Here is a 24190-nt window from a genome sequence, read left to right as displayed (position 1 = left end):
AGTACAGAGAGGTCCCGTGAACCCTTCACCTGGCGTCCCCAGTGGTGGCTGTAGCATGTATTGAACCAGGAGATTGATGTTGGTACAATCCACAGACTTCATTCAGATTTCACCAATTTTACAGTGATTTCTTTTTTAAACAGTTTTTCTTAATTATTAACATAATATAACCATATTACAAAAAACTCGGAAAATAGAAAGGAAAAAAATTATTCTTGGTTCACTGTCCTATGTAGCCACTATAATCATTTTAGTGTTCATTTCCTTCCAGTCTTTTTGTGTACTTTTAGCATAATGGAAAGCATCATTTATGTACAATATTATAACCTGACAACAATGTTTTAAATAAACATTTTTCTTCATAACCTAGTCTTTATCATTGTATATGGCCATGTACTATTTCAAATGAATATGCCATATTTTAATTAATTATTCCCCTATTACTAGAGAGTTAGATTGTTCCAGTTTTACTGTGTAATGATTTTGTAACATACAGCTTTATTTAACATCTTCCATATTTTGGATTCTTTCTCTAGGGTTTAACACCCAAGGATATGAACACTTTAATGACTCTTGATATAAAATGCCAAATTACTTTCCAAAAGAGCTGTCTTAAATTTCCATGCCACTGACATTTTAAACTATTGTCAGAAGCGGATGGGGTCGTTTATTTAATTGTCACTCATTTAATAATTGGAGAATGATACATTTTTTGTAAAGCTGTAGTTTCTAGTTACTTATAAAGTTGATAATTTTTTCTTCTCTTTACTGGTGATTCTTTTTATTTTGTGACTTGGCTGTTTGAATTCTTTGCCCAGTGTTTTACTTACTGATTTGTAAGAACTCTTTATCTAATGAAAATCTTAAGCTTTCATCTGTTAAACGTGCTGCAAATATTTCTTCCCAGTTCATTGTTTACCTGTTAATTTGGTTTATCATTACTGTGTATGTGGAAATGTTAATTTTTTTTTAAGTTAGCGACTATGCAAATATCCATTAATGGGGATTTTTTTTTTTTTTTTTTTTTTATGGCTGTGTTGGGTCTTCGTTTCTGTGCGAGGGCTTTCTCTAGTTGCGGCAAGCGGGGGCCACTCTTCACCGCGGTGCGCAGGCCTCTCACCATCGCGGCCTCTCTTGTTGCGGAGCACAGGCTCCAGACGCGCAGACTCAGTAATTGTGGCTCACGGGCCCAGTTGCTCCGCGGCATGTGGGATCTTCCCAGACCAGGGCTCGAACCCGTGTCCCCTGCATCGGCAGGCAGACTCTCAACCACTGCGCCACCAGGGAAGCCCGAAATGTTAATTTTTTATGAAACCAAATCTATCCGTCTTTTTTCCCTTCTTACTTTCAAAAGTCAGTCCTCTCCAGTGATGTGATAAGTTACTATATCCAATTGTTTTCTTCTCCTTTTTCCGTGGTTTGATTTTGTTTTTTTAATTTATACTGCTAAATGGTATAAATGAAATGAAAACCTAAGCAGATTTTCCCCGAAATTTTCTGTTTAGCTGAGTGATCCGTGTCATGATCCTTCCTTACTTATTTGCAAATTCTCTTATTATTATAGATTATTAAATGTAGTGAGTTAGAATGTCTAGGTCAGCTCTCACCTGGATGATTTCTCCAGCCCTGTTTCCTCTTTGCTTCCACCAGATCATGACCAACACGGGGAAGGCGAGGCGGAAGGGGGTGGCCGGCGTGCAGTGGGGCGGCCCCGAGCCCCTGCGCCGGCCCGTCACTCCCGGCGGCCCCAGGACCGGGTACCCAGCGTAAGTCCGGGTACTAAAGGAGGCAGGGATTTACTTTCTTAAGCTTTGTTTTGATTAACTGCAGTGTAAGATGTACGTATTTTAAAAATTCAAAATAAAATTTCATATCGAAAAGCATTTATCTCTTTATTATTTATCTTTTGGGGATTTTTTGAAAGGAAAGAGGTTGAGTCTCCCTCTTCCCACCCCCACCCCCCCCGCCGTGTCTCTCAGGGTCTCCAAGCCAATTACAGCCTTTATCCAGGAGAAGGCTGGTGTTGACCAATGTGATTCTGAAGGAAAGGACCAAAAGGAGTAGTGAGTCTACCCAGAAAGGACTCTTGTTCTTTTCTGAAGCCTCTCACCGTAGCACCAGGCCCTTTGTTGGGAGGGAGTGTCACAGTTTAAGATGCCGTCAGCTTATTTCTAGATGACTCTATAAAGCACCGATATGCATTTTTGGCTGCCAAGCCTTATTCATTCTTCATAGCCTTGCTCCTACCCTGTTTATATAAACAAAACTAGTCTGGTTATCCAGAGCCTCTGGTCTCCCTGGGGACCTGAGGACCTGACCCCTGGGGGCTCTGGGGGAGCCCCAGGCCAGGCCGTCCAGCTTGGTCAGGGTGAAGCCTCTTCCATGGTCTGGGTGGCCTCTTCTCCTGTCTGGAGAGAAACAGGTGCAAATAAGGGGATTATAGAGAGCAGGCGAAAAACCTACATTTATTCATACAACAAATAGTGGCCGTAAGAGAGTTCAAATGAATATGACATATTGTACTTAGTTATCCCCTACAGCTGGGCGGTTTGCTTATTTCCAGGTTTGCTCTAGAGTAATCTGTAATGAACAACCCGGCACCGGGGATACAGCAACAAACAAAACACAGAAATGCCTGCCCTTGTAGATCTCTGTGCGTGGACGCGGAGCACTCTGGAGCCCCTGCGCCTGCTCTGGTGGAGTTTGGTTGCCCATCCAGGACCTGACCTGTAACTATTTCAGGGCCCATGCTGTGGATGGTGCTCTGAGATCAGTTTGATTTGACTTCAAAACTAGTTATCATGTGCTTCATATTTCAAGGTTTTTATTTTTAATTATTAATGTATAAACTAATATCATGCCTTTTTCTCTTAAACCTACAACCAGTATTTTTTAACCTACAGAAAAGTTGGAAGAATTATTACAATGAAGAGCTTCCAGCTGTTGGCGTTCTGCCACATTTGCGCTCTCTCGCTCTCTCTCTCTCTCTCTGTGCATATATATAATTTACACAAATACATATTTTTTTGCTGAACTGTTAGAAAGGAGGTAGCATAGTTTCAGCACACATCTCCTAAGAATAAGAACATCCTTTTACTTAACCACATTATCACACCTGAGAAAGTTAACATTAATTTAATAATATAGCATATAAATATTCCCTAATCGTCCCCAAAATGTCATTTATATCTGAGGGGTTTTGTGTACATTTTTTGGATCCAGAACATGGCCAAGTGTCAACTACTAGTAAATCCAGTTTATAAATGTAATATTTTTTTGAATGGAAGTAGTAAGAAGAATTAATAAAATTCATCTTGCTTGAGATGGGAAAGAGGACACTGAATCATCATTTAAAAAAATTATTTTAAAATTAGTTTTTAAAGTTATTAAAACCCCGGCTTCACAGAGAGGCAACAATAAGATAAGCATATTTAATCAGGAATAAGGGCAAAGGGGATCTAATAAATACAAGATATAACCAATGGGCACAGTTAATTCTTAGGTGAAATGTTCTACCTCATGGAGAGAAAAAGAGGACATTTTTCCGTGCCTGGGGAGCACACGTGGCTGTCCCCTGACTTGTGGAAGTGGTCCCTGCCAGGAATGAGGGCACCTCATTTTCCTGAAATGATGGACCTTCCCACTCTTAACGAAGCAATTGCCCCATCACCAGCTCTGTCCATCAGGCCAATTTAACAAACAATTTAACAAAATTTGTAACACTTCTGTGTGCCAGTTGCTAGGGGTGCAAAAATAAACGATGTGATTCCTGCCCTCAGGAGCACACAGAGCAAGCCACCTAGTAGGGGAGAAAGACAGCGGCTGTTACGCGGTAAGTAGGTGATGACAGAGTGTAGGGGTTCCCCGCAGGCTGGCAGCACAAAGTTAACAGCATCTTCAGGTCAGCTTCTTTAAAAAGGTTACATGACTCTCCATGCACAACCAGCGCCCTCTGATAACCCAGTGATGCCGGAAGTGTAAATAAATCAAGAATCTCAGTGATCTCGGGGACACTCTGACAACATGCATTACACACATTCCAGACACTAGTACTTTCGGAGTCAGTAATCCCACTCCAAGGATTTATACTGAGAAGTAATCAGATATTGACAGATACACACACACACACAGACACACACACACACACAGACACACACACACACACATAAACACAAGGGTATTTATTGAAGCATTACTTATATAATGAGAAATAATCTAAATGCCCAAAGTAGGAAGCGGGTTAAATTATTATCCACATAAAATAGTATTGAAAGTAACATTTCAGAAGAATATTTAATTCATGGAAAGAGCCTCCCAAGACGTTGCTAAGTGAAAAAGCAAATTATAAAATAGTGTGGATCTAGCCTGCTGGCCACATACAGTGATCCCAAGTTGGTTTTTAAAGTATATATTTGCATTTTAAAAAGAGTGAAAGATATCAAATGTTAATAGGGATTGTGTCTAGCAGGACATTCTGTATTTTCTATATATTTTCCTAATTTTTCATGATAAACACTGGTTTTAAAACCAAGAAAAGAAAGGTTGAAAATAACGAATACAGTCGCCCCTGTGTAACGCAGGACCCTCCATCACCCAGCATCGGACGGGCGCCTCCCTCCCACCTCCCCTCGGCCAGACCTCACCCTCTGCGGCCCCTAGATCCCCTCACCCCTGGCACTGCCCAAACGTTGCAACCTCATTTAGCACCTCTTTTGCTCCATCTTCCACCTCCCTCGCTGCCTTCTTTCCCGAGGCCTTTCACCAGGCTCCATGTCTCCAGGCCTCCCTCGCCCTCTTGCCCTCTGGCTCCTTCCCTGCCCATCCTCCTCTCCCTTCACAGCCCACGTGGTCTGGCGGTGACGTCTGCAAGTTAATGTTTCCACCGCCACAGGTGACCTCCCAGTTTCCAAGCCCAGAGGACACTCTGGCGGTTGCCCCACTGACCACCCCCGGGGAGTTCTCCCACCTCCATCCCACGGCCGCTGTGGGCTGGTCCCCCGACTCTCAACCCTCTTCCTCCTAAAATACTGTGTCCTGCAGGCCCCTGTTAAGGACCCCATCCCATCCTGCTGGTTCTCTGGTTTCCCTTACACGCTGCTGACACCCAAGTCTCTCCCTCCAGCCCAGACTTGCCCCCCCCCAGTGCTTGATGTGTCCTCACAGCACCCCAAGTTCAGCCTTTTCCGGATGAACACCACAGTCTTCTGAGCCCCCTGCTTCAGGGAGTGGCATTAATACCCCCAGACAACCGAGGAGGATCCCACCCCGGGGGCCCAGCCCTCCCCCCCACCTGCTCTCCTGGCTCTGGCCCCTCCTCTCTGCCTTCCTGAGCAATTTCTTCCTCCCCGGGCTGGGCGGAGCCTCCAGGCCATGCTGCCTGCCACGGCGCGCCCCCCACGACCACAGGCACCGTGCTCTGTCTACCACATCGCCATGGAATCTCACTGCCGTGACTCCTGTTTCCCTCAGGGACCAAGTCCAGTCAAACCCTGGCCAACCAGGTCCTTCTTAATTGACACCCCCCAACCTCAGCCCGCGAAGCCCCAAGCTCCCCAGGACACTCTGTACCCTCCAGCCTGCATTTCTGAGTGCACTAAATCTTTCTGTAACAAAGCAGCGTACAGATGTGCTTTTTTTTTTTTTTTTTTTTTGCCTCCTCTTGCTCCATCCTGCCCTGCCCTTTCATGGTGCTTGCTGCCTCTGCCGGGAAATGTTCCGTCTCTGGGCCCCTGACAAACCCCAGCTCAGAGCTCAAGACCGGCTGAGTCTGTCTGTCTGTCTCTCTCTTACACACACACACACACACACACACACACATACACACAGATACACACACACACCACACACAGGCTTTTCTGCCCCGCATGGCAGTTAGGTGTCTGCTTGTCTTTGCTGCTGGAACTGACATTCAAGAACAGCCGTTTCATGCGGCGCAACCCTAGACAGAGGGGGGACGAGCCTGCCGTGGTGTGTCCCCACTAAGCCCGTGCTGGAGCAGGTGGCTGGTCTCTCCCCGTTGAAGGGGAGTGAGTGCTGTGCTGCTGCGCTCACGCTGCAGAACCTTCCTGGGCGTCTGCAGAACCTTCCTGGGCGTCTGCAGAACCTTCCTGGGCGTCTGCAGAACCTTCCTGGGCGTCTGCAGAACCTTCCTGGGCGTCTGCAGAACCTTCCTGGGCGTCTGCAGAACCTTCCTGGGCGTCTGCAGAACCTTCCTGGGCGTCTGCAGAACCTTCCTGGGCATCTGCTGTGAAGGCTGACCGGAGATGCCACCCCACGTCCTACTTACCTCTCTGTGATGTGCTTGCCCAGGCCCCCTGTCTCTCGCAGGCGCCCACTGCATGTCTGCTGGGCGAATGAGTCTCCATCGACCCCGGTGCCAGCGTTAGACACTGCACGCACCACGGATAGTGTTCCAGAGAGCAAGCTCTTCCCCAGTCCTCTTCCTGCCTAACTCTTGTTGTCACGTCTTTTCTGATTGAATTCATCCCTTTGCTAATCTGCTTCATCCTTGGAAGAAAGCCCAGAAATTGATACTTTAAATTGTTTGGTTGAAATGTCATGCTCCCGTGTCACCCAAAGCCAAAAGGTCCAATTGTGTGTTAGAAAAATAATAGCCATGTTTCACTGTAAATTTATAAGAGCTAACAAGAGTGAGGTAAGGGCACTTCCTATTTCTTAAAGAGATTCAATATCTGCTGATATCAGTTTAACAAAAGACTTTCAGGTACTTCCACTTCCTGTATTTTTTTGTGACGCTACACAGTAGTCAGCAGTCAAATATCTCCTATCTGTATTTATTGCTGTTTCTCTTTTTTCCCTCCAGGCTGGAAGACCATCCCATCTCTCCCCAGATGGCCAAACATGCCAGAAACAGCTGCCTCCCGTCTCTTCCAAATGCCCACCTTCCAGTCTGCAAGGGGGTCATGCCTGGTGCTCCCGAGCCTTGCACTTCCTCTTCATGTAAGCGTACTGGCAGCATGTGGGGGGCAGCTCTGGAACTGGGGGCAGCTCTGGGACTGGGGGCAGCTCTGGAACTGGGGGCAGCTCTGGGACTGGGGGCAGCTCTGGACCTGGGGGCAGCTCTAGGACTGGTGATGCCTAGAATCTTATGAAGCAGCAGCAGTTACAGACCCAGAAAGGCCTTGGCCTCCCACCTGCTCCCGAGAAGCCCTCTGATCTCAGCCACTGCCCCGTGTGGTAGAGGCCCACAGGCTTGCGACCACACAGCCAGACCTGACTGTGGGCTTTTCCTCTAGACCCCCTTCTCTCAGAGCACTGTGTCCAGTGCTCACGTCTGCAAGCTATCTGAGCAAGATTTCTGACTGGGGAAGCTGTGTTTAATGTGAGATTTTTAAGTAGGAATCTCAGAATGATGTAGATCTTTGACCAAAACTTTGGTGCCCCGAACTCTGGCGCCGAGGTGGTCAACCACGTGTTAGAAGGCTGAATTGAGTCAGAAATGTGCGGCTAGGAGCAAAAACTACTGTGGGATCCAAACACATTTTGAAGTACCCAGTTGAGTTCATCAGAGACTGATGGGGGATAAATGTAGTTTTTAGATGCCAGAAAAAATATATGTGCTTTGAATTAGAAATGTACAAAGTTTTTTTTTTAATTTTCAAGAGGAAATTAAAAAAGATATGAACAGATCAGATAAGACTCTAATATCCATTCAAATAGAAAAACAACAGAGGAGCAGGTCAGATTCCAGTATGAGAAACATCTGCGAGCTTTTATAATCTGCTCACAGTTGGATTCAAATGCTTCTGATCTCCAATTCAGAACAATAGACCTGTCACAGCGCCAGAAGAAAGCCAGGTTATTTGCTTACCCCAGGAGAGGATCTCTTGATTATAAGCAGTTTTAAAGGTTTTGCCAGCTTTGATCATCTGTCATTTTACATGTGTTTTGTTAGAGCTGCAGACATTAATATGCCTTCTCTAAAAGACGATTAGCTCAATAATTTATCCAGAGATCTCTGCTGCCGGGGTGGAGGTTTTAGGTGGTCTAACAATTTTTGCCAATTTGACCTAATGCCATTGAGTTTAAAATGATTTCAAGTTCTCTAGGCCTGGACTTCCAACAAGTTGCATTTAGGCTAAACTTATTTATCAGTAACGTCCTTGTTTGACCCAAATGACCACCGGGGTGGCCCTCTGTCTTGCACCGATTATAAGTGTGGTCCTATCTTTTGGAACGATTTGTCATGGTATTATTTATTACCTGTAGGGTGGAGGCACTTGAGGTTGTCAGGGACAGAGGCGGCTGAGTGGCAGCTGGTGATGTAGACGTTCTTGTTAGTTTCGAGCACAATTGCTTTTGGCCCTGGCAGGGTCTGGTTCCTTGCAGGAAAGCAATGGGCACCCATCCCTGTGATCATCAGCCGTTCCCAGCGCCTCTCCCTGCGGAGGCAGCAGCTGCTCACCAGCCCCTCCAGACGGGCCCAGTCACGCTGTCGGGTGCACCCACGAGCCTGCTGTGAACCCTGAGGCCGTAGTTTTCGGGTCCCATCCTCCACCTGCTCCTGTTCGCTCAGGTCTGGCTGGGAGCCCATCTACTGCCCTCCCGCCTCGGTGCACTCCGCTACGCTGACCCCCGGTCCGCCCTCGCCCCCCCTGCAGACACCAGGCATGTTAATCTCTCCCCCCACCCCCAGGCCGTCTCTCCACCTCAGGCCAGCACCCGTGGTTCTCCTCTACAATCCTTTTACTTGACAAAAGTTCTCCCCTTGGAGAAGCCAAGCGTCCGGGTCCATCGGCTTTCCCGGGGTCATTTAATGAGCGTGGATTCTGTCTCTGGTGTAGATTCTGTGCTTCCTTCCTTTTGCCCAGCTGCAGCCACCCCGGCCCTCGCCTCATCCATGGACCAGTGCCAGCTCCCCATCCTGTCTCGCCACCGCCATCCCTTCCTCTTCTCAGCCTCCGTGTGAGGTTGCGGGCAAACAGGCTTCAGGCGATGTGCTTGGAATGCTGTGTTGAGGCTGGTTCTGAGGCTGCATCTGGGACTGAGCGCCACGGTTGAGGGAAGGAGAGGACAGCGGTGGGCAGCGGGGCCGTCCTGACCCTCGCCGTCTCCGGTTTCACTCCTTCCCTGACAAGAGCTGATCTGACTTCCTCTTGACCCTACCGTCCGTCCAGTCCTGCCCCTCCAGCCCTTTCTTCCCCGTCTCTGCTGCTGCTCACCTTGTCCCCCCCACCCCACATCCCATTCTGGCCTCGCCTGGCCACTCCCCACAGGTCCCCTCACACGTGACTTGCCACTGAGTCTGGCTGCACTCATGCTGGGAATTAACACCTCGAGACCCGTGGGAAACCAGCACCACGGCCCACACGTCGGGTTTGTTCAGGACACCCCTTCACACCTGTGCATTCAGTCAACACTGAAGGCAGGACTCATGATGAGGAACCTGTGGGATCCTCAAACGGCTTGATCGGTTGAATGCGGGCCCAGAAAGTACATTATTTTTAAGCAAAGGACTCAGCCCCACAGAGCCAAAAGGAAATAGTTCCCAAGAAAAATAAGCCAAGAATGTGACTTAGAATGTTGCATGATATTGGCCTGAGGCAAGTTATTCTCATTTCCCCATCAACCAAAACTGGGGTATCAAAATCACATGCCTTGTCAGTGGACCGTGGACGGACAATGCCAGCCCTGTTTGAAATGGATTAACAGGTAGGAAAACAGTGGTTGTCCCAGGAAGCCTCAGGTGCACGCACGCGCTGCCCTTCTCCTCCCAGATCCCAGCTCTTTCAGTGGAGCTGTTTTTTTTTGGGGGGGGGGGTGTGCCACAGGGGGTGCTCTGAAAGTCTGCAGTGTGGCCTAAACAGAGGGAATAGGCAAGGAGGGAGGAGTGGCTGCTGCTTGGTGACTGAACCGAGAAGACCTCAGAGGGTCTCCGGAGAGCCCAGCTTGGCGCCTCCTCCCTCCTGCCAGAGGGCTTTGCCAGCTGTCTCCCACCACCAGCGGCCGGGGAAAGCTCCTGATCCTGGAGGGCTGCCTACCCCTGGGCACCATCTCGCAACACCATTAACTCTCATGGGATTTTCCGTGTGTAGCTCAGCGCTCATGTGTGGCTCCACTCAACTATTATTTCATACACCCAAATCTGGTCCCCTGGGCTTTATGAAACAGTTAAGTCTCCTACATAGGAACGAGTTCCGTTCTGAGATCACGTTCGTAAGTCCAATTTGTTCGTAAATCCAACGAAGTTAGCCTAGGTACCCAACTAACTAATATACTAATAACTAATATAACTAATTATAACTAATATAATCAGCTACATAGTACTGTACTGTAATAGGTTTATAATACTTTTCGCACAAATAATACATAAAAAACAAACACAAAAAATAAAGAAAACATCTTTAATCTTACGGTACGGTATCTTGAAAAGTACAGTAGTACAGTACAACAGCTGGCATCCAGGGGCTGGCATCGAGTGAACAGGCAAGAAGAGCTACTGACTGGAGGAGGGAGAGGAGGTGGGAGATGGTAGAGCTGAAGGGTCATCAGCAATAGGAGACGGAGGGCAAGGTGCAATTTCACTCATGCCTGACGTTGATGGCACAGATTCTGGTTCCTTGCTGGATTCAATTCTGTCTACCCTCTTGAAAAAACGATCCAGTGACGTTCTGGGTAGTAGCTCTTTTTTCTCATCATAGATGACCCGGTAGCACCGGATTGCATTCTGAATGGCTGCTGCAACCATTTGTAGAGGATGCACGCACATGGCAATGTACGCCAGAGACGTGAACTAACTTACGTGATTGGACATGCAAATGCACGTTCACATCTTTGAAAGTTCACAACCTGAAGGTTCGTATGTAGGGGACTTACTGTAAGCCCACTGAGCAGAGAGCACAGACAAGCAGGCCAGTTGTCCACTGAAGAGCAGATCAGAGAAGGCTGAAATTCTAGTCCCACTTCTGGGTGGAGACTGTCCAATGTGGACTGTAAATAAAGCCACCCATTGGGTTCCATACCAGAAACAGAGTCCTTGTTTGGGTCAAAAGACAGTTATCTGGAAGTCAAAGCTGTGCCCCCTTGCTATGGATTTGAGGAAACCTGCAGGGAAGATTTTTTTTTTTAATTGAAGTATAGTTGATTTACAATGTTGTATTAATTTCTGCTCTACAGCAAAGTGATTTAGTTACACACATATATATATACATTCTTTTTTATATTCTTTTCCATTATGGTTTATCACAGGATATTGAATATAGTTCCCTGTGCTATACAATAGGACCTTGTTTACCCATTCTATATATACTAGTTTGCACCTGCTAACCCCAAACTCCCAATCCATCCCTCCCCCACCCCCCTCCCCCTTGGCAACCACAAGTCTGTTCTCTATGTCTGTGAGTCTGTTTCTGTTTCATAGATAAGTTCATTTGTGTCATATTTTAGATTCCACATATAAGTGAGTATGTGTTTTTGTACCATATAAGTATGGTATTTGTCTTTCTCTTTCTGACTACTTCACCGGGTATGATAATCTCTAGGTCCATCCATACTGTTGCAAATGGCATTATCTCATTCTTTTTTAAGGCTGAGTTGTATTCCATGGTATATATGTACCACATTTTCTTTATCCATTCATCTGTCGATGGACATTTAGGTTGTTTCCGTGTCTTGGCTATTGTAAATAATGCTGCTATGAACATAGGGGTGCATGTATCTTTTTGAATTATAGTTTTGTCTGGATATATGCCCAGGAGTGGAATTGCTTGATCATATGGCAACTCTATTTTTAGTTTTTTTGAGGAAACTCCATTCTTTTTTACATAGTGGCTGCACCAACTTACATTCCCACCAACAGTGTTGGAGGATTGCCTTTTCTCCACACCCTCTCCAGCATTTGTTAGAGACTTTTTAATGATGGCCATTCTGACCGGTGTGAAGTGGTATATCATTGTAGTTTTAATTTGCATTTGTCTAATAATTAGCGATGTTTAGCATCTTTTCATGTGTCTGTTGGCCATCTGTACGTCTTCTTTGGAGACATGTCTGTTTAGGTAGAGAAGATTCTTTATATTTAAGATAAAGCAGAGGCCACATTGCAAAGGTGCTAGAGAGACTTTTTTTTTTTTTTTTAATGAAAGAGCTGAAAGGAGCTTGGATTAAGGAAGCAGTGAATCCAGACTGTGTCACAGTGTTGCTCTGATGGTGACACGGACCCCTTTGGCTGTAGAACAAGAAGAGGAGAAGCAGGGCTGGAGAAAGAGGGGTCCACGTCATTTGAAATACAGAACAGGCCCGTCCCCAGACCCTTAGGAGGCATCCACGGCCGTGTCATCTGGGACTTCTCCCATCACTCCCTGTGATCTTGGGGTGACCTAGGTGGCCTTGTCCTTGCTAGGTGGTATTATGGAGGTTCCTGCCCCTGGGGGAAGACAGGGATTCAGGCCTGAAGGATCCTGGGGCAGCACAGGGCGAAGAGAGCCCCACCTCTGGGGTTGCCAGATTTGGCAAATAAAAATACAGGACACCCAGGTGAACTTGAATTTCAAATAAACACGAAGAGTTTTTCAGTGTGCCTCTGGGCCGCTGTGCATCAGCGCCAAGCAGGGCCCCAGGAGACAATTCTGGCTTTTGTTGGCTTTTCCCTGAGAGGCAGTGGGAGTGTGGAAGGCAACAGGGCCTCTGGTCTGTCCTTCTCTGTGCTTCGCGTGTTCCAGCCAGAGCGTGCCTGTTGAACCCTCAGGTTATAAGTACATCAAGTGGCCATCTTGGGAAAGGTCCCAAGCTGCACAAGTAAACAAGTCCCCATCCATAGGCGCCGGGGAGCCGTGAGGGACTGGCCCGGGGTGTGTGCTTTTCTCGACTTCAGGGCCCAGCCCAGTAAAGATCATCCTCAAAGAGCTTCCAGAGCAGAAGTCAACTGAGCTCTCTCTCCTCCTCCCCAGCCGCCATCGACGCCAAGTCGGGAGAGTGGTTGCCAGCAGGACGTCGGGGAGAGCCTCACCTGCCCCCAGCGGGGGGCCCGAGCCAGCCTAAGGAGGTGCCCTATGCCCTGGACAGTGGCGAGACCACCAGGTAGGGATGGGGAGGTATCCTGGGAAGGCTCCTCTGAGGCCCAGCCTCTGACGATGGAAGCAAAGGAGCGTTTCGCTGCGGCCTGAAGTGCGGTTCTGAGATCCTCAGGGGAGTGTGGCCACCACGCTTGATAACCTCAGAGCCCAAGGGGCGGGACCTGCCTCCTGAGAATTATCAGTTGTCAGACCGGAAGGAGAGAAAAATTTCCAAACATGCCCAAGAGATCAGTTTTAAGAACTGATAGGGAAACATGTTTGGGACGGTTTGTGATTAGAAGTAATTTGAGGTTGGTGTCCTATCTTAGCAGTTTGCTTTGGAGGGGAGAAAGGTGAAGAACGAGATCAGTAAAATGGTTTGGCTCGGATGTCAGCTTCCTGAAACCGAAACTGGCCCTCCAAGAAGAAAATAAAAGTTATTTTCTCTCCCTCTGTACCAAACGAGCACAAACTGGCACTTGATGGGTTACTAGGGATTCTTTAGAATCTAGAAAGGACTGTTTTTCTTAATCTCTCACAGGCCCCTTCTTTCAGATCGGAGGAAGCCTGCTCAGGGGGAGGGGCCCGGCTCTGGACTCAGACCCAGCCTGTCTCCCGACCGCCGCCCACCACTTCCTCCTGGTCACAGAGCGCCCTGCCGGCTGAGCGTGTCACCATAGACAAGCCAAGCTCGTGCACTAAAACACTGGGCTAGAGTCATGGTGAACATGACTACGCCTGCAGTCTCTGAAGTAGAGGGATCCTGCCATGGTGACTGGTCAGGCCTCCCACGCCCCACCTTCCCGTAGAACAGGGAAGGACTGTGTCTACAGGGTCACCCTAACCTCAGCTGTGGTCACGGCTGACTGGCCCAGATCAGCAGCTCCGGCAGCAGCGGGGCCTCGGGGAGCTGGGTGAAGCAGTGGGAGGGCCCGCATTCCAGGTCCCCGAGGCCTGAAGCCACCCACCCCCTGCAGAAGTGGCTGGGGAGTCAGAGATGACCGGCAGAAGCCCTAGCAGAGCGGCACCCACTGGGGCAGGCGGTGACCCTGCACCTTTCTTTCCTGCTGTGTGGCGATGAGCCGGAAGGACTCTGGGACCTGCACTGGGGAGGGGGGCAGTCCTGGATGTCTCTACCGGGCCGAGGGCGTAAAAGATGGTGAGCCCGAGGCTCACTGTGTGGTCACGTGCTCCGTGACTGTCTCCCGCTCTCCTCAAAGACAGAGGCCACGAGCGGGGTGTTTGTCCCTGTGTTCCCACACCTGGCCCAGAGCAGGCGCTCAAAATAGGCAATGGATGGATCCTCAGGAGAAAGGGAGAGACAGTTGCTCTCTGTCTGGCTTGACAACTCCTCTCTCTCGGTCTGTAGCGGGGAGGGCAGCCCCTGGCCCCGGAAGATGAGTTGGCTGGGTGGGCCCTTGCTTGCGGCAGAAGGAAGGCCCTGGAGCTCTGGGCGTGGGTCATTGGTAGACAGAATGATAGCCCTCGTTGCTTAGCCCCAACTTTGAGGTGGTGTAAAGATGATTGCAGCCCTGTGGCTTCCAGCAACTGGTCTTGCTGTGCAATTGCCTTCCTGGAAAAGCCAGGAGTAAAAATGTTCGGACCCCACCATCCCACACCTCCCCAAAGCCAAGTTCTGCTTTTCTTTTTTCTATCCGCTTAGCTTTGAGTAGCTGTTAACCAGGCTGTGAACATGCATTTTTTTTAAAAAAAGCATTTATCCCAAGAAGAGCCACGGCCCTCCCCCAGGAAATCTGTCGGCCCAGACCTGGGGGGGCCGACCTGCACCTTGGAACGTGCAGCATTGCTTTCCAGCCGTCACCTCCGGGAGGGTGCGGGGCCTTGCTGCCCAGACTGTCACGTGGCCTTGCCGACCCGTCGGCCGCCAGCCATCTGCGGAGGCCCCGCTCTGCGCGGTGCTGGCACACAGTCCTGCAGAGGAGCCCAGCCCGACGGGGAGGGCGTTTGCCCGGACGCTCCCTCTGGGTGGCCCGAGGGCAGTGGGCTCCTCCGGGTGGAGCTCTCACTGCCGCACAGACAACCACCAGTGCAGACCCAGATCGGAAGCAAGCAGAGTCAAAGCTCCTGTCCAGCCACATGTATTGTGGCTTTTAAAAAATAAGGAAGAGGGCTTCCCTGGTGGCGCAGTGGTTGAGAGTCTGCCTGCCAATGCAGGGGACACGGGTTCGAGCCCTGGCCTGGGAAGATCCCACATGCCGTGGAGCAACTGGGTCCGTGAGCCACAACTACTGAGCCTGCGCGTCTGGAGCCTGTGCTCCGCAACAAGAGAGGCCGCGATAGTGAGAGGCCCGCACACCGCGATGAAGAGTGGCCCCCGCTCGCCGCAACTAGAGAAAGCCCTCGCACAGAAACGAAGACCCAACACAGCCAAAAATAAATAAATAAAATTTAAAAAAAGAAATAAGGAAGAAAGAGATTTTACACGTATGCTTTTCCCTCCTCACGTTTGTCCCCAAAGGATATATGACAGCTCATGATGACACATGCGGTGCCTCCAGCTAAAAGCAGAAACAGAGACACAGATGTAGAGAACAAACGTGTGGACACCAAGGGGGGAAAGGGGGTGGGTGGGATGAATTGGGAGATTGGGACTGACATATATACACTATTGATACTATGTATAAAATAGATAAATAATGAGAACCTACTAATGAGAGCTCAGAGAACTCTACTCCGTGCTCTGTGGTGACCTAAATGGGAAGGAAATCCAAAAAAGAGGGGATATATGTATACATATAGCTGATTCACTTTGCTGTCCCATAGAAGCTAATACAACACTGTAAAGCAACTATATTCCAATAAAAATTAATAGAAAGAAAGAGAGAGAGAGAGAGGACGGGAGGGAGGGAGGGAGGGAAGAGAAGGGAAGGGAAGGGAAGGGGGAAGGGAGAAGGAAGGAAGGAAGGAAGGAAGAAGAAAAGGAAGGAAGGAAGGAAGGAAGAAAGAAAAAAAGAAAGAAAGAAAGGAAGAAAGAAAGAAAGAAAGAAAAGAAAGGAAGGAAGGAAGGAAGAAAGAAAAAAAGAAAGAAAGGAAGAAAGAAAGAAAGAAAAGAAAGGAAGGAAGGAAGGAAGGAAGGAAGGAAGGAAGGAAGAAAGAAACTACAAGCTAAGAACCAGGAGGCCAGGGAAGTCAGGGTAGCGTGGCTGCGTATTTACACGTGCACACACGTACACATGTGAAATTTGCCCTCATCTGGTGTGCTCTCTCCCCAGCCCCACCCCCGTCTGGGCTTGGTTGTAGCCCAGGTGAAATATCCACAACAATGACCAAGAGCCAGTTATGAACCCTGACGAGCAGAGTCCAGTTAGGGAACCCCTGAGTGCTTTCATTCGTATCTTAATGCAGACGGTGGCTCCCTCCGGAAAACTGAAGGGACGCGGGATCCTCTGCCGCGGGATCCTCTGCCGCGGGATCCTCTGCCGCGGGATCCTCTGCCGTGGGAATCTCAGCTGTGGGATTATGACTCAGCAGCATTCCAAACACAAGTAAAGATTAAATATCTCCAGAAGCCTTTTATTGCTACTCCCTTCCAACACAATGTTCCTATTGATAAGCAGAGATGATATAAGCAGGCCAGGCTTCTCTAATAAGTAATCTCCTACCTTGCAGGCCACCTCCCAATTTACCAATATATTGAAGTTTACCTCTTACTAGGACCCAGCGCCATGTGTTCCTGTAGCAGATTACTTTTTTCTAAATCGTAGGTGACTGCCATCCATGTGCTTTTTCTGCTCTGCCCTCATCCGGCCCCATCTGCTGCCAGACCGTCGCCCTTTCCTGGCTCTGGCTCCTAGCTGCCCAGACCGCTGAGCTCAACATTCTGGGGCGTTAGGGGGCTAGGGGCCACTCAGAGGCCAAGCTGACCCTTACCGACAGATGCCCATCCCCGCCTCCTACAGAGTCCTTTCCAGGGGGCCCTGATGCCATCATCCCTGCAGAGTTCAGTGACAGTGGCCAGCGCCCTCAGTCCACACCGCCGCTTCCTGCAGCCCCCCAGGTGGTTTGGGGAACCTCATGGGGTGGGGGGGTGCCTGCCAAGCCGAAGGGCGGCCCCCTGGTGTCTGCCAAGGGCCACTTTCTCCAATGCCAACGGGAAGAGCCAGCCGAGGGATCCTCTGCCTGGGGGTGCCCTTTCCCCAGCAGCAACGCTGCCCTGGCCAAACAAAGGTCATGTCCCACGGCAGAGAGGAGGCTGCCTTTTAAGGTGTATTAGTCAGGATTCTCCAGAGAAATAGAACCAACAGGAAGTGTGTCTATACAGAGATTTCTTTCAAGGAATCGGCTCCCATAGTAACAGAGGCCTGGCAAGTCCAAAATCCAAAAGTGATCAGATGAGACCCATCCACATTCTGGAGGGCAGTCTGCTTTACCCAAAGGCCACCTATGAGGAGTTCCCTGGCGGTCCAGTGGTTAGGACTCCGCATTCTCACTGCCAAGGGCCCAAGTTCAATCCGTGGTCGGGACACTAAGATCCCACAAACCGCACAGCACTGCCAAAACAAAACAAAACAAAAAGTCCACCTATTGAAATGTTAATCTCATCCAAAAAACACTTGCACAGAAATATCCAGAACAATATTTGATCAAATACCTGGGTCCCATGGGCCAGCAATGTTGGCCCATAAAATTAACCTGCACGTAAGGGTATTCATACGCGTTGCCAAATTGCTCTCCAAAAAGGATGGGACTCTTTCCTGGTTGCCCTGGGTTGGGAGGTTATAGATTCCCAGCCCTGCTGCCCAGACTTTTTTCTCCCTTCACTTCTTGCCAACTCGCCTTGGCTGCCTCTGACCCTGCAACTTGACCTTGCTGCCCACTGGCTCTAAGGCCCCACGGGGTGAAGCGGGCCAGCCGTCCTGGGCCTGCACGTCTAGCTCCTCCAAATCTGGCCACCCTGTTCCATGACCGTGTGATGGGACATCCCCAGGTAACCCAGGGCTGACCCTCTGCCATTACCATTGCCGGAAATAGCTCCAGGGCTCACCTGAGTAGTTTTTACTAGTGTCTCTCAATTATTCCTCCTTAAAGTGTAATGGGGCTACATTTAAAAATGGTCAAGATTTTTATGTTATGTATATTTTACTGCAATGGCAATGATAAAAAATATCAAAATTAGGGAGTTCCCTGGTGGCCTAGTGGTTAGGATTCTGGGCTTTCACTGCCGTGGCCCGGGTTCAATCCCTGGTCAGGGAACTGAGATCCCACAAGCCACAAGGCCAAAAAAAGAAAAATACATATATATATATATATATCAAAATTGGAGTAGCAAAATAGGAGAAAAAATCATCTGAACTAGATAATATTAAAGGAAAACCACCTCACTAGCCCGTGTAAAAAGCTTCTTTGTATGTGTAAGAAGTGTCAGCAATGCATGCCTCTTTTCACACAATTGCAGTCAGACTTACATGCTACTCTGTATTGCTCTGTTTTCAGCCTTATTCCATTCTCTCTCATATGCCTGAGTAGCCCCCATCTTTATTATTTATAATGATTGTGTACTCTTTCATCTGATCTATATACCGGAATTTATGACGCCTTTGCCCTAAAGTTTTGCTTTTCTTTCATTCACTGGTAATGCACCTGGTGCTCAGAAACTGTGCTGGACACTGGGGATCAAAGGTCAACTAGACCAAATTGCTGCTCTTAGGGAGTTCACCTGGAGGGACAATATTATGAGTGACATAAAAATAAATATTGCTTTTTGAAGAAAAAAAATTAAACTTTAAAAAAAAAGTAATAGGGCTAAATCTCGTCTATCCTTTTCAACCTGGTATGAAAGATTTCTTGTCTAAAGTATGGGCGGTTTTTATGCCAGTCTCTTTTTTTTGTTTTATTGGAATATAGTTGATTTACAACGTTGTGTTAGTTCCTGCTGTACAGCAAAGTGAATCAGTTATACGTATACATATATACACTCCTTTTTAGATTCTTTTCCCATGTAGGCCATTACAGAGTATTGAGTAGAGTCCCCTGTGCTCTACAGTAGGTCCTTATTAGTTATCTATTTTATATATAGTAGTGTATGCCAGTCTTTTTCTAAATTTGAATTTGGAGACTTTTCAGATATTTAAGTTTTATTTTTCTGATTATTAAAGTAATAGATTCTCAATGTTAAAAAAAAAAAAAGGAGGCATATAGAAATGAATCCAAAAATTATGCAGTTTCCTCCCGAGTCTCACTCCCCAGAGCCGTAACCCCCATTTAGGGGGCACTTACCACACCTGGGCCCGGAGCACAGCCACCCTATCTTCAGAGCTGTCCTACAGAAAACATTTTCCAGGCGAGGAAACTGAGGCTCCCAAAATGTCAGCAGACTTGACTCTCCATCAGCAGCTAGAGAGCAGCACAGCGGGACTGAGGGTCCAGGCCCTCCCAGTGAGCGCCCCCTCTGGGCCCCCCACCCTCCTTCCCGGCCACTGGATCCTGCACTTCCCACAGTCCTCGGTTTCAGCCCCCAGCACACACCACACACACACACACACACACACACACACACACACACACACACACACACTCCCCACTGCCCACTGGGCAGCCCTGCAGCCGGTCAGCATCTCCCTGTCCCGGGGGATGCAGTGGGGGGACCCCCTCACTCGCCAAGCTCACTGTACCTGCCGTGCACCTGCCGCTGTGTGCAGCCCGCAGGCTGAGACACCCACTTATTGAAGGGAAGCTGGAGTAGGAGCACCTGCTGCCTGCCGGGAGCGGAGCTGGCGCTGACATCGGCTCATTCAGTGGTGACAACAACCCTGGGTGACAGCCCGGGACTCCAGTCTTCAGAGTTATTGTCCGGAAAATGGGCGCATAGATAGCAAAGGCCCCAGAAGTCGAGGTGGGAGTAAGAGTTGAGCATGTATGTAGCTCAATGACAGCCAGAGAGTAAAGGGCTGGGCGGGGAAATCACATCGCCAACCCCAGCTGCGGGTGGCTGCAGGCGCTGGAGGAAAGCTGGCTCCTGTCTCTGTGAAGCTGGTCCATTGGGATGGGGTCCTGAGGGCGTCTGGAGGATGGCTGGCTATAAGATCCCACTGGGTTCAGATCTTGGCCTCACTAACTGCTTGTTATGTGTGTGACCTTGGGAAAGTTTACGAACTTAGAGCCTCAGTTTTAACATTGGAAAATGGGGTAGTAATGCCTGCCTCACAGGATTGTTTGGGAGCTAAAAGTCACCTTCTCATTGAGGCCTTCTCGGGCTACCCCATCTAAAATCACTTTCCAATTGCTATGATAAATTAGCACACGTTTAGTTACCTGAACAAACACAAATTTATTATCTTACAGTTCCCTAGGTTAGAAGTCCTACACGGGTCTCAGTGGGCTGGAATCAAGGTGTCCACTGGACAGGTTACATTCCGGAGGTCTAGGGAAGAATCTCTTTTCTGTCTTTTCTGGCTTCTAGAGGCCTCATGCCCTCCTTGGCTCGTGGCCCCTTCCACCATCCTTCAAGCCAGCAGCGTTGCGTCTCTGTGCCTTTTTTCCGTGGCCATACCTGTTCCTCTGACTGTCTTCTTCTGCCTCTCTCCCACTCTTAAGGACCCTTGTGATTACCTTGGGCCCACCCCAGTAATCTAGGATAATCTCACATCTGCAGACTTAATTCCCTTTTGTCATGTAGGGTTCCAGGGAGTAGGACATGGACCTAACTGGGGACCATTACTCTGCCAGCCACAGCTTTCCTGGCCATTCGATCTCACAATTTAATACTCTCCCAAGTTCCCTATACCCCTTCCTTGCTTCATTTCCTCCTTAGCATTGATTTCTCATCATCTCCCTCCTGCCCTAAGACGTGAGCTCCATGGGGCAAGGATTTATGCCTCTGTGTGCCCTGCTCTCCCTCACCCCCGCCCCATGCCCAGGACAGTGCCTGCCTGGCATCTATTAGTGCTTGGCAAGGGGAGTCCTTCCTTCCTCCTGTGACTTCAGATTGCACATTTTGTTCCAGGGAGTTTACACCAGGCTTCGCCTACAAGCCCCGGGCCCCCTGCAGCCCGGAGATCCTGGACCTGAACCCACCCAAGGCCAAGGCATCGGCTCTGGCCCCTCATTTCTCCTCGTGTGGCCCCCAGCAGGCCAGCCGCCCCGGCTCCACGGCGTCCGCCACGAGGAGCCTGCAAAGTAAGTCAGCCTGCAGGGAAGGGCGCTGGCCTTCCGCATCGGACTCGTGCCCCTTCCGTGCCCACCGGGCCAAGGCCCGCTTCCCCTCCGCGCAGGACCAGGGCCCTAGCCGGCCGCTTCCTCTGCCACAGGGACCGGTTCTTCACTCATCTTTCTGTTTATGAAATTGCCCTTGGCCTCAGCGGCTCACACACAAGCGGGCGGAATGATAACCTCCGGGCAGTGCCGTTCAGAGACAAGATCCCCCCACGTGGGGCTCGCGGGTCAACCCCGACATCCGAACCAGCCTTCTGGTGGGAAGCAGCCAGCAGCTGCTCAGGGTGGCCTTGAAATCAGACAGAAACAGGCGCTTCCTCGCAGGCTGGGCAGAGGGGCCGCCCGAGGGACCGAGGGTGGGGAGGGTCCAAGGGCCCCCCTCTGTCCCTGGGGCCCCCCTCCCGCCCTTTTGCTAGCGGTAAAGACCGCTTCTCTGTCCCCTGCCCATCGGCTAGTTGACCACCCCACCCCCCACCCCCCAACCGAGCCCGTAACTTTCTAAAGGGCTTTACTAAAAATAAGGGAAAACAAAAGAGAAACCGAACAAAAGAACGTCAAGCGGCACAAAATCAGTCACTCTCAGGATGTATGCAGGCCTGTGGCCGAGCCGCCTCTTCCCTTCCCGACGCGGCCCTGGGCGCTCTGGCCAACCGGGGAAACACACGCGGGGCCCCAGCCTGGCCGCCCCACCGCAGTGCTTCCGCACACAGGTCCGGAGGAAACGCCGGCGAGGACCGGGGGGGCGCGGCCAGGAGAGGGGCCGGCAGGCCGCCCATCCCTGCCCGGCCTCCGGGCTGCACCAGGCCGGGCGCCCCTGCTCTCGTAACCACGGTGGCAGCACCCGGCGGGTAGCAGCAGATGCGCGTCCCTCGGCCTCAACAGACACAGGCGCGCGGCCAACGACGCTCACTGAGTCCCTCACCGGGCGGCCTGCTTCCTGTAAAGAAGGAGCGTGGCCGCCCGACTCAGGCCCTGGGCGCAGAGCAGGTGACCCGGGAGGGAAGGTTCTGGGCGCTCTGTTTGCACGGAGCCTGTTGAAAGAAGGGCTTGTGTGGGACAGAGGGGGCTCTGTGCTGAGACCGGCCTGGTGCTGGCAGCTTGCCTGGATTTTCTTCTCCAGGCAGCCAGTCTTCCAGGAAGTGAGGATGGGTTCTTCCCCGGTGTCACCATCCCGTTGCCCAGTGACCAGCCAGCTTCCTGCCCTCGGCCAGCCAGCAGCTGCAGGTGACAGATGTGGAGAGACAGTCGTCAGTGAGCCGCCAGGTGGCTTCAGGGGCTGAGGAGGACAGCCCTCCAGGCCTCCAGGACCAGGGCCACCGCAGCCCATGCTCCAGGGTCCTGCCACCGCCCTTCCTGCCCGCCCTCCCCCTGGCACCCAGCTGGGGGGCAGCAGAGCCAAATCCATGAGCCCGGCCATCTCGTCCATCTCTGGAGCTTCTGCGGAGGAGCCGGAGCCAGACAGCTCAGCCAGAGACGGGACCTTGGCCTCGGTGGAAACTGGCCCCCCTCACCCAGACCAAGTATGAGGAAACAGAAGGGACTGAGAATAACAGAAACTCATTCTCAAGCCTGCTGCCTGAGAAGCAGACTTAGTATTTTCTTCCTCTTTTAAAATCTGGTAAGAATATGGTGTGCTCCTCTCTCTGGCTGGGAATATGGCTATCCCAAAGCAGCCCTGTGCTTCTGCACGTGTGTTTTAAGGACTCAGAGCGTTGACCAGTTTAAAGCCATTTCCCTCCCTCCATTAAGACCATAAGCACAAATAGTGCCACTGGCAGTGTGACTGTCCCCCGCGGGTGGAGGCCTGTGCTCGCCCCTTGCCCAGGGTGCCCTCGGGGCCCACGTCTGAGGACAGAGGAAGAAACTTCACTTCATTGCAGAGCCAGTAATGTTACTCAAGCTAGTCGCAGGGTCTGACCTCCTTAAAACAGAAATATTGAAATAAAATTATCAGTATTTAGATGGTACGTGTGTGTGTGTGTGTGTGTGTGTGTGTGTGTGTGTGTGTGTGTGAAGAAAATCACATGCTGCCCCCAGGCAGTCCGTCTGCCCTGGCCATGCCCATTAGTGGAGACATCACTGTGGTCCCACTGGACGTAAATAAAGGATAAGCACTGCGTTTTTCAGTGGCCTTCTGACTCCTCAGGAGAGCGGGCAGAGAGGTAAACAGGAGAATGTTGGAGCAGGCAAGAGGCCAGGTTACCCCTGCGATGACTGTAAACACATCGTGGGCCAGGCCTGGGTTAATCTCGCAAGTTCTTGGCAGTGGTGCCAGGCTGGGCACATTAGAACTCTGTGGTCGTGTCACTGGCCCATCCTGATTCTCTGGAAATGCGTGAGCCCCTCTCTGTTCCTGGGGAAGAAGCCTGTGTGGAACACTGCCCTGACTTCTTGGGAATGTCAGCCTCCAGGCCCTCTGAACTCCTGGCTTGACCTCTGGAGGAATAAAGAGAAAACACAAACACTTCTCTCGGTGTTGTTGATACGGACAAACAGGAGAAGCAGAGACTGGGTCCCTGAAATGGAAGCACTCCGCAGTGAAACGTTGAAAAGGCAGAGAGTGTTTGCAGATGAACAGCAGAGGAGCATCATGGAAAAATCTCTCCCATTCTCTCCAGCACTGTCCACTCCCTTCAGATTCCTCAGATGCCACCAACTGGCACAGCCGTGCCCTGCCTTGGCGTGGGAGAAGCCCTGTCTCCAGAATCCAGAGGGAGTGGGCGACTCATCTGTTACCACCCGTAGCCTCCCTGATGCAAGGGGGACTTCTCTTTCTCCCTCAAGCCTGCGGATGAGCTCAAGTGTGATTTGGAAATGTCTGGCCATTTGGGGTTGAAAAACAATGTGGGCAACTACACTGAGGTCACCAGGAGTGGTCTGGGCGGTTCCCTGGGGACTAAGTACGGCCTCGGCCTCTGGGAGAGCCCTCTTGCAGACACACACTTCCACATCCCAAGGCTGATGGCACAAAAGAGACTTTGTAAAATACCAATGACTTATGCATAAAT

The 24190-nt window shown here is 50.2% G+C and overlaps 1 protein-coding gene and 1 long non-coding RNA gene across 2 annotated transcripts in view; one reads left to right on the top strand and one right to left on the bottom strand.

Moving 5' to 3' along the window:
• Positions 1 to 22243, top strand: part of ARMC9 (armadillo repeat containing 9) — a 152218-nt gene extending 129975 nt beyond the window's left edge. The window contains 6 exon segments of the mRNA XM_082396418.1: positions 1651 to 1766; positions 6824 to 6960; positions 12906 to 13035; positions 20974 to 21157; positions 21163 to 21234; positions 21236 to 22243. Of these exon segments, the coding sequence (XP_082252544.1) occupies positions 1651 to 1766; positions 6824 to 6960; positions 12906 to 13035; positions 20974 to 21157; positions 21163 to 21234; positions 21236 to 21310 (714 nt within the window). The 3' untranslated portion in view covers positions 21311 to 22243.
• LOC309630768 lies at positions 1877 to 5827 on the bottom strand. The gene is made up of 2 exons (XR_014245926.1): positions 4708 to 5827; positions 1877 to 2408 (listed from the first exon to the last, which is right to left on the bottom strand). It is a non-coding gene; the product is annotated as an uncharacterized lncRNA (long non-coding RNA).
• Positions 22244 to 24190: the final 1947 nt, after the last annotated feature.

This window comes from Balaenoptera borealis (genome assembly GCF_965194805.1).
Source record: "Balaenoptera borealis genome assembly, chromosome: 6".
NCBI lineage: Eukaryota > Metazoa > Chordata > Mammalia > Artiodactyla > Balaenopteridae > Balaenoptera > Balaenoptera borealis.
Note: the sequence above shows the minus strand (reverse complement) of the source record. Positions and strands in the feature narration are given on the sequence as shown.